Here is a 10,248-nt window from a genome sequence, read left to right as displayed (position 1 = left end):
ACAGTATTTTTTACTTGATCCACTCATTCTCGAGTTCTCCAATCCTTTCATTTTCACTCTCTTATCAATTAACTAATTGGAGTTTTTTTCTTATCCAGAATGCTAGCATTATCTTCATAGATTCACCAGTTGGTACAGGGTTTTCATATTCATTAACAGCAGAAGGATATCAACATGGAGACTACAGGACAGTCGATGGAGCCTACACGTTTTTGACAAAGGCAAGTGTTTCACATCTTCCCCTTATATAAGGCACTGCCTGCTTAATTAAAATAACATGCAGTACAACTGAAATCGCCCAAAGGGCTCCACGTACCTTTTGTTTTTTTTTTTAAGGCAAGCTAGGGTTAGGCAGACCCCTACCAGATATCTCTTAAGCCCCATGTGGCAGAGGGATTCGAACCTGGGCCTTCAGCTTGGCACAGGACCCGGCTTACCACATGGGATACCACCTTGCTGGTAAGGGCTCCACATACCTGGCTAGGTGGGTTGGCTTAAAATGTTCAAGTTTAACAATGTTGGATATTCAAGGTGTACGTTCTTTGCCGCAAGGTCGAAGCTAAGGGGGAATTGTTAGGGAGTTTTGCACCATGGACACCGAATCAAGACAATGGTCAGCATGCCGCCTATCGGCCTGTAATTCCATACTTCTTTGTGCTAAATGCATTCTAAGGCATATGAGTGCAGTTTAGACTTGAAACAAATACTGAGATGAATCAGAACAGGAAGTGTTATCAACAGAATCAGATAGGAACTGAAGTGGACCTGTAAAGGCTAGAATAGAGAAACTAAACTGGGTCCAGTCATTACTGCCATAACTAAACATGAACCTAGACCATTTAACCAGCAGAACTTGGACCTTGGAACATTAGACCTGCGTCCAATACAATCGGCTGGGTCCACGAAGATGGTGACATATTCATTATACCGCAGGAAGTGAGGGACTTTTTGTATAGCTGTAATAGAGTTGTACGAAACCCAAATTTAATTTTAACCACATAGCTCATCTTTTGGCTAAGTCAGCCAAGGAGGGATTCAAAAATGTTGGAAGGATCATCCCGAAGATGGTCTCCTTACTGGGGAGATATATGAACTCTGTAATTATTATTTTTCATTGAAGGGTCTGCCTAATCCCAGCTTGCCTTTAAAAAAAAAATTTGTTGACCGATTCGTTACCAATTATATTCCTAGTTAGATTATGCACAAATTTTGATGATTTTGGAAAATGATAATAGAATGTACAAGGTCTACAATTAAGTATGTGAACACTAAAATATCAAACAGTATTGCCTCTAGCTTGGCTAAATTGAGATAGAGGTAGGCTATAATTTGTCTATTACACGATCCTAAATTCTTTCCTATTTGCCTATAGTTTGCACAATTGTGTTGTGTTTTCTTGTTCTTTTTTTTTTTCAAAACAACACACTATGAATTTTTATATTTTTTAATCAATTAAAATCTATAACCCTCCTAAGGACGCAGATCACTTAATGGACCTGCCTCCCTACAGGGTAAACCCGGGTAGTCCACCATTACCCATGCCTTATCGGAACTGACCGCTTGATATTTTAATATTTAAAAATGCATTTTTATTAGAATATTATTAAAAAGTAACATAAAATTATTAAAAATATTAAAATATTATCCATATGAATCCATGTTCAAATCAACGTGTCACCAAGAACGCACAGCCAATGGCCAGTCCATGCGACATTCAATGCATAGATACATGTCTTAGTATCTGTATCTATTTCATGTCAGATTGGGAAGACTCCAAATAGTTTTTGTGATTTTTTTCATTTTATACACTATAATCTCCCCCAATTAGGATTACATTTTTCTCTTCTTTATAGTTTTGTTCTTTCCAACTCTATAAAAAGAGAAATTAGTCAATGATTCCATAAGTCATGGTTGAATCTAACTAAGCTTTCATAAACATTATTAAAGTTCAATGAATCTTCTGGACCTTTTCACAAATTAGAACAGGTCATAATAAACATAAGTATGTTTCTAATACCTGTGATTTTGTAACTTTCATATGTTTCATGTGATTCTAAATAATATTTTAGAACTTTCGCAGGGGCATTGCAAACATGTGAAAATGCAACCTTCCATCTATGAATGTAAAAGCTTCAAAAGCTGAGAAAGTTTTACACAAGTATAATCCTGTGAATAACTTTCACAAGCATTACATGCTTAGTTGTAAATGTGATAAAGCAATGACATGACATAACACATTTTTGCATAATAGATTTTCACACAAGTTAAATTCACAACCTAAAAGCAAACATGAGAAAGTTAATACTTGAGAATGTGAATCACATAAATCACTTTCTCATGGTCGTCTGAATAACCTGTGATCAAAAGAGATGCGAGGAAAGGGAGATGTCTTCCTTTATTATGAGTACTGTTTACTCCACGACTGGGTAATTCAAAGAGTGATCCATCCGAAGGTCAATAAAGTATCAAGCACCAGTTATGCATCTTCAACTTCATGAATTTTCTCATAAAAAAAACTTCATGAAATTCAATTTATTAAAAAATCCTGCAATTTAGGACATTTTGGAAAAAACATAAGCCAATATATATCACCCAATATTTGAGCAATTTCAGCCTCATTTATTTGTTGTTTCACCTATGCGCGCATGCCTACATGCAATTGGTCTTGTCTTTTAAGTAACAAGAATAAAATTTTCAAAAATATAACCATACATATGTAATACGTGATGCAGTGGCTCTTAAGTCATCCTGAATTTTTGTCTAATCCATTATACATTGCTGGAGATTCATACGGCGGCAAAATAGCTCCCCTATTGACTCTAAGAATTGTACAAGGTAAAGTCTCTCTCTCTCTCTCTCTCTCTCTCTCTCTCTCTTGGATGTAGCACATTAACTTTTATCTTTATGGTGGTTAATGACGTTGCAGGAATTGAAGAAGGAAGCAAACTTCTTTCTAACCTCAAGGTTTACCTTATTTATGAAATAGGAGAGATGAGATATTAATGCATCTGCCAATTACTATTTATCACTATCTTCTACTTTTTAAATTTGGAAATGCTTTCAGGGTTATTTTGTGGGCAACCCAATTACCGACATGTGGGAAAATGCTTCAAAAATTAGATTTGCTCATGAGATAGGCATCATACCAGATGATCTATATGAGGTACAGAGGCACTGTATTTGAAGTCAGTTATGAAGAAATGAAAATGCAAATTAGAAACCATTAAAAGAGGGATCTTGTTTAAAACAATTGCAGTTGCTATAAACTTGAATAGTGATATACGTTAAGTAAAATAAACAACACTTTTTTTGCCATAGTAATTTTTTATCTCCAAATCTTTTGTTAGAAGTACACATTGCAAAACTTCTAACAAAAGTAGATATTAGTTAAAGTAGACGTGATTTACAAGATTTCAAACATGAACTGAATTTTGCTTTGTTACTTTTTACCTGAAAACCTGGAGGCTACCAAAATAAGTTGTGATGGGCAATATTATATTCCAAGCAATGAAGAATGCGCCAAGAATCTTCAAATTGTTGAAGCGGTAAGGATGAAATGCCTCACTACTTTTCCATTAACTTTTGTTTATTATGAATGCTAAGTTTGTAAAGTATAATTCTCACATGGATGGCATTCTATTCTACTCACCCTTGGAGAAAACCTTGTTGCCGCAATTTCTACAAAGATGGGAAAATTTTTTACTGCCTTCTATTGATGAAATGGGTTATAATGGACAGTCTTCATTTTTTTTTTTCATTTAGGAAATCTTTAGAATGAGAATTCTAGTAAATTAGCCTCTAAATAAAAAATCTGCAGGCCCCACTGAGATTTCTTCTTCCAAAAGTTCTAAACAATAGTTCTCAACACAACCTTGGTTGTCATTTACAATATAATTGACATACAAGTACTGACTTCGTTTGTTATGGTTTTGATTGTTTTCATGTTCAGTTGTATGCAGACATCAATCTACCACAAGTGCTTGAATTTAATTGCGGTTCATTATGGTCCCCTAGGCCAATAAGAAGCATGAGATCGAGGCAAAGAACTCTTAGTGAACATCAAAAAACAATCGCTCCTATTCCTCCTCTACAATGCCGGGTTCTCTCTCTCTCTCTCTCTCTCTCTCTCTCTCTCTCTCTCTCTCTCTCTCTCTCCGCATTTGTGTGTTTTAATTATTTACTATATAGATATCTACCAAATAAGAATGTTGGTTGATTCCAATTAAAGGAAGGTTCCCTTGGGATACATGATTCCCACTGGATCTTCACATCAGAAAGTTGTGTATTTTTACATATTTCTGTTGATCAGTAGCTGATTTACTGATTTACAATGGTAAACTGCTAGCTTCATAATGCCTCTTTTTTACTAGCGATGTGATGGTTTGGTCCTCTCAACTCATCTTCACATGAGAAAAACCAACATATGATCTCGTGCATGCGCAAGCACATTCGGAATATTTTACTGAAAAAAGCAAAATACATTTGGTAGAGAGTTTTGATTCATATACTTTTGCAGGCATATGGATATTTCCTCTGTAATATTTGGGCCAACGATGAGACCGTCAAGAAGGCACTCCATGTTCAAGAGGTACCATTTATCGAATTCCGGAACTATTTCTCTTGCATCACAAATTACTTCATTTCTTGTGATGGACTTTTTTTTAGCGTTTACTTGCATGACTAGTGGACAACAATAAATATGGCTAAAGACCACCAGGGCTGGTAAACCAGCCGAACTAACAGAACAAGGCATGTTCAGGCTCGGCTCATTTACCAGTGGATTGAGCTCATGACTGTGCCCGTGCTCATGTTTAGCGAGCCAAGCTCGAGCTTGACTCATCCGTTCATGACAAAACTAAGCACAAGCTGCCTCGTAAAATCATTCCATATATATATATATATATATATATATATATATATATATATATATATATATATATAGAGAGAGAGAGAGAGAGAGAGAGAGAGAGAGAGAGAGAGAAGGGTGTAATACTTTTTTAGAAAGCAATATGTATTCATTTAGCAATTATATACATAATTGGTTTATTACAATACATTCCCCATTACATTGAAGAGCCCAGGCACAGCAGTTTGTCATGTGCCTACATATAATTCAAACTCCTTAGGATAGCAATTCAGTAGTTCAGGCAGATAATCTATGTTAAACCCTTGCTTATGGAATAGGACAGTGCCTTCCAGTTTCAGCAGCAATTTTAGCAGCAGTTTCTATTGTAACGACCCAAACCAGGGCCTCTCGAGCTCGAGTTTGTAGACGTTAGTTCTCAGGAAAAAAATTATCAAATTAACCTCAAAATCATGACAACTTTTTTTTTTTATATAATAACTGAAGGTTCATACATCCATTTGACAGTAATTGCTACCATCCAAAAAGTATCACAAGTATATAAGCAGACTAAATACAAAATATAAAATGAACAATATGTCAAATATTATGAAGTTGGGTAGTAGCTGAGTTTAAAGTTCACGATTAATTCCTTCTGTTGGCAGCAATCCCTAAACCTATAGTTGTAACTAAGAGAGAGTGTTAGTCTACAACTCAGTAAGTTTTCATTTACAAATTAGATACGACCATTACAATTAACTATAGTGAGATCTAAGCTCCTAATTCTAGTTTAGTTTGCTAACTAAGCATACATGTTGTTTATGAATTTTGCCCTCTTTAGTATTTTTTATCATCATTCTCAAAGGAGACATTCGCATTCTACTCTAATCGACTATTTTAGAAATAGCCTCCTTGGGCATAGCAACCTATGTAGACAACTCAGCCTTTACGGTGTTGACTATACATTTGAATCACTCACAACAACATAGTCCAAACCGGCTCAGACTATGGACACAAGTGCTACAGCTGCTCGCCAAGAGCCACAAAGTGCTTATCGGTAGCTAACCGAAGAGCTCGAGAGGCTATATCTGGCCCCAAGGTGCTCGAGGAGCTATACTTGCCCTCAAGGTGTTGAGCAGTTATAATTGTCATACATCCTACATGTGTCTAGTGGGCAATGTTTTAACCCCTAAGGGTCACCTAAGAACTTTTGAGCAAATCCTAATATACGGATGAGGTACACACCCCAAACAATGACCTACACCATGCCTCACCTAGTAGAGCTTTTTATCATGCTATGTGTGGTTACCCTATGCATATTATTCTTTCAACTTTTATTTCTTAAAGTTAGTGTCTTATACAATCATTAATGTATGTCCACTAATGACTTTTAACATATATACACATATCGTATATTTAAGGATAATATTATACTACAAAGTCAACTCAATAAGTCACGACATTTATAATGCCTCTCCCAAGGCATACACATGACATTCTCAGAACAGATCCTATCCCGAAACTCTAACTCATTTCTTGAAGTCATATATCAATCTTTTATATGCAGTAATGTCATGATTATCTCTACACAAGATACATTCATAATTTAAATCATGTCATAAATCAACATACAACATGTATCATCATATTTAAGCATCATACTAAACATCAAGGTTATAGATTTCTAAGCATGCTAAACAGTTATTCTATTCAAAATAAGATAAAACTAGTAAACTTAAAACACATTGAAGGATTCCTAAACTAACTAGTATGTATTTTATTTAACTAAGGAGAAATTTGAAAATATTTACTTACTTAGGATGCTTAAATTCTAATTCTAAAGAATTATCTTAGTCTTCTCGCAAGTTATGATCTAAAATAGACAACAATCCCGTATCATCATTTAAAGTCTCATCTTTGTGAAAAATTATGAAAATACCCCTAGGATTTAATGTCAAACTCTGACTTTGTTTTCTCAAAGTTTGTCAACATATCCCCTGCTAATGGATCCTACTCGAAGAGAAGAATCCAAGGATCCAATAATTACTTGAATTCGATATCAGGGTGAAAAGTTATACCTCGTTTACCAATTAAGCATATCGATGGCAAAATAGTCTTTTTACTTTTTGACCTTCTCTAGGTTCATATAATTTTTTCTGATTCATTTTGTCTTTACACCATACCTAATTCGCATTCATTACAGTTTAGATTTAGTTTAACTAGATCTTTTGATTGAATTCTGAATCTAGATCTACTCTTATTCCAAAGCTGATGATTTAAGTTTTCAACTATAAACCTGACTGGATCTTGGACTGGTATGCCCGATCCAAACATTTTCTTGATAGTTTCGCACAAGTATGGCTTTAACTATAGAAATGACTTTGATTTCTACTAACCCCAACTGGATCCAATTAGTTTTAGATTCTCTTTATATACACGAGATCCAATCTAAGTTTGGATCCACACTCAAATCTGACTTGTATTGGGGAAATTGAGGTCTTCACCATCTCGATTTTCACCCTGCTCTATGTACATGTTCATATCTGCTTGTATGCATGTATATATACATATATTCTCATATATATGTATATATGTGAATGTTATACATATATCTAAAAATTCTCTTTTCTTTTCTAACACATAGTCGACCTGGTCTAGACCGAGTTGGTCTAACCCAAACGCTCGCCTAACTCGATATGGCAACAACAAACCTAACTCAGTCTGGACCACATCGGTCCACCTAAAGCAAAACCCGACTCGGTCTGTCCAGACCGAGTCAGTCTGCCCCGATTATGGATCTCGCTCGATCTATTCAGGCCTAGCTGGTCTGCCAAGAAAACAGATTGATTCGGTCTTTCCAGACCGAGTCGGTCAGCAAAAGCTAATTCAAACTTGACTCAGTCACTTCAGATCGAGTTGGCCTATCAAAATAAGTCAGATCCGACTCAGTTTCTTCAGATTGAGTCAATGTATCAAAATAAGTCAGACCTAACACGATCTGTTCAGACCGAGATGGTCTGTCGAAATAGCTCAGACCCGACTCGGTCTGGGTCTGTCTAGACCAAGTTGGTCTGCCGTTCTACAAGCACGATGCGGTTTGTCCAGACTGAGTTGATCTGTTATTAAAAAAAAAATCCTGACTCAGTCTGGGCACACCTAGACTGAGTCATCCCGATCGTCTGCTGACCCGGCTTGGTCTGGTCGTACCCAGATCGAGTGGCATGGCCAACTCAGTCTACTGTTAAGCGCAGACCGAGTATGCCCGATGCTCAGGATCAACTATGTCTCCCTCCTTTTCCATTGTGTAGCTGCCTTCGGCAACCTCATGGTTGTCAACGGTTATTGCAGGGCATTCCTCTATCGTCCACTTGAATGTAGAGGCACTATTGCATTCTTTTTTTTGTGTGTTTTTTGTTTTTTTTGTTTTTTAAATCTTAGGTGGCCGGCAACTAGCTGGCAGTGAGAACGGACTCCTTTGCTCCTCCTCACCACGAATGACAGGCGACGGGATTCACCCCCTACCCCTGTCGTTTCTCTTTTTTTTTCATCACTGGCAACCTGCTGGTTGCCGGTTATGAGGATAGAGGGAACCCCCTCTATGCCTCACTATCGATATGAGCGATAGGGGCAGAGTCCTCTCTGTCCCTGTGCCTTTGTAAATTGCCGACAACTTCACGATAATTGGCCCCATTTTTTCAAAGAAATGGGGATGAGGTGCTTACCTGGCCAGTAGTAGCGTTCCTCGCTGCTACTGCGCATTCTCCTCTCTCTCTCTCTCTTTGTGTGTGTATGTGTCTCCTCATCGCCCCTCTTGCCTCATTTAAGAGGCACGTTTCTCCTCTCTCCCTTCCACTTTCCAAACGTGGGAGAGAGAGAGGGTAATGTCTTCTCTATTCACGCCTCCATTGAGGGGCATTTTCCCTCTCTTCCTCCATACTTACCATAAGTGGGAGAGAGAGAAGGGTAACTACCCCTCCTCCCTTTGTAACTTACTTCCAAGTGGGTTATGCCCACCTGGGCAGCATTACAATTCCACCTCATTTAAAAGAAGATTTATCCTGAATCTTACATGAAAATAATTGGAGAAACTGTGCGCGAATGTCTATCTTACTCTCCCACGTAGCTTCATTCTTGTTGTGATGCTTCCATCTTACCAGGACCATCAAAATAACCTTCTTCCTCAATTTATACTCTTTGAATTCTAAGATCTTGATTGATTCTTCACTAATACTTAAGTATTTTTGGATATCCAATACTGATTCGACTGTATCTCGTATGTGCAAAGGATCTGACACGTACTTTCTTAACATAGATACATGAAACACATTGTGCATCCTGGACAACGATGGGGGTAATGACAACCGATAGGCTACAAACTTTATCTTTTTCAAAATTTTGAAGGGTCCAATATATCTTGGACTTAATTTTTCTTTCTTTCTGGACCTCATTACCCCTTTAAAAGGTGATATCTTCAAGAAAATATGGTTACCTTGCTCAAACTCTAACTCACGTCACCTCTTATCTATATAACTTTTCTGATGATGTTGAGCTGTTAGGAGTCTTTCATGAATGAATTTTATCTGCTCTTCCATTTGTCGAACCAATTCAAGCCCTAAGGTCTTTCTTTCACTTACCTGGTCCCAAAACAGAGGTGTTCTACAATGTCTCCCATATAAAGCTTTGTAAGGAGCCATACCAATGTTGGTTTGAAAATTATTGTTATAAGCAAATTCTATTAATGGCAGAATCTCCTGCTGAGAGTCATGATACTCTAGTGCACAAGCTCACAATATATCCTCCAATGTTTGGATAGTCCTTTCTGATTATCCATCTGTCAGAGGATAAAAGGCTATGCTCATCTTCAATTGAGTCTCCATTGCTTCTTAAAAGCTTTGCCAAAATTTGGATGTAAATTTTGAATCTTTGTTGGATACAATGGAGTCTGGCACTTCATGCAATCTTGCTATCTCTCTAATAAAGAGGCGAGTCAACTGCTCGAAGGAACACGTTGTCTTGCACGTGAGAAAATGCGCAGACTTTATCAATCTATTGACAATCACTTATATTACATTCAATCCTTCTTTGGTATTAGAAAATCCTGTGACAAAATCCATTGTTATATTTGCCCACTTGCATAGTAGAATGGGTAGCGGTTGCAAGAGTTCGTCCGGTCTCTAATGCTCGATCTTTACTTGCTGATATACAAGGCATCTATTGACAAAATCAGCAATATCCCTCTTCATTCCATTCCACTAGAAGTTGTCCTTCAAGTCCCTATACATCTTTTTACTGACAGGGTGAATGGAGTACCTGGAATGATGTGCTTCATCAAGAAGTTGTTTTCTAAGTTCCTCTTTCCTAAGAATACATACTCGATCTCGAAATATCATAATACCTTGGTCATC

At 37.1% G+C, this 10,248-nt stretch overlaps 1 protein-coding gene across 1 annotated transcript in view; it reads left to right on the top strand.

The window, feature by feature from the left end:
- The first annotated feature begins 2,726 nt into the window (after positions 1–2,726).
- Positions 2,727–10,248, top strand: part of LOC149811618 (serine carboxypeptidase-like 18) — a 39,700-nt gene continuing 32,178 nt past the window's right edge. The window contains exons 1-6 of the mRNA XM_089992886.1: positions 2,727–2,835; positions 2,927–2,964; positions 3,065–3,163; positions 3,465–3,545; positions 3,950–4,099; positions 4,517–4,588. Of these exons, the coding sequence (XP_089849012.1) occupies positions 2,727–2,835; positions 2,927–2,964; positions 3,065–3,163; positions 3,465–3,545; positions 3,950–4,099; positions 4,517–4,588 (549 nt within the window). The remainder of the gene's footprint in view (positions 2,836–2,926; positions 2,965–3,064; positions 3,164–3,464; positions 3,546–3,949; positions 4,100–4,516; positions 4,589–10,248) is intronic.

The sequence above is a fragment of the Nuphar pumila genome, chromosome 17, assembly GCF_984573655.1.
Source record: "Nuphar pumila chromosome 17, dmNupPumi1.hap1.1, whole genome shotgun sequence".
Lineage (NCBI taxonomy): Eukaryota > Viridiplantae > Streptophyta > Magnoliopsida > Nymphaeales > Nymphaeaceae > Nuphar > Nuphar pumila.
Note: the sequence above shows the minus strand (reverse complement) of the source record. Positions and strands in the feature narration are given on the sequence as shown.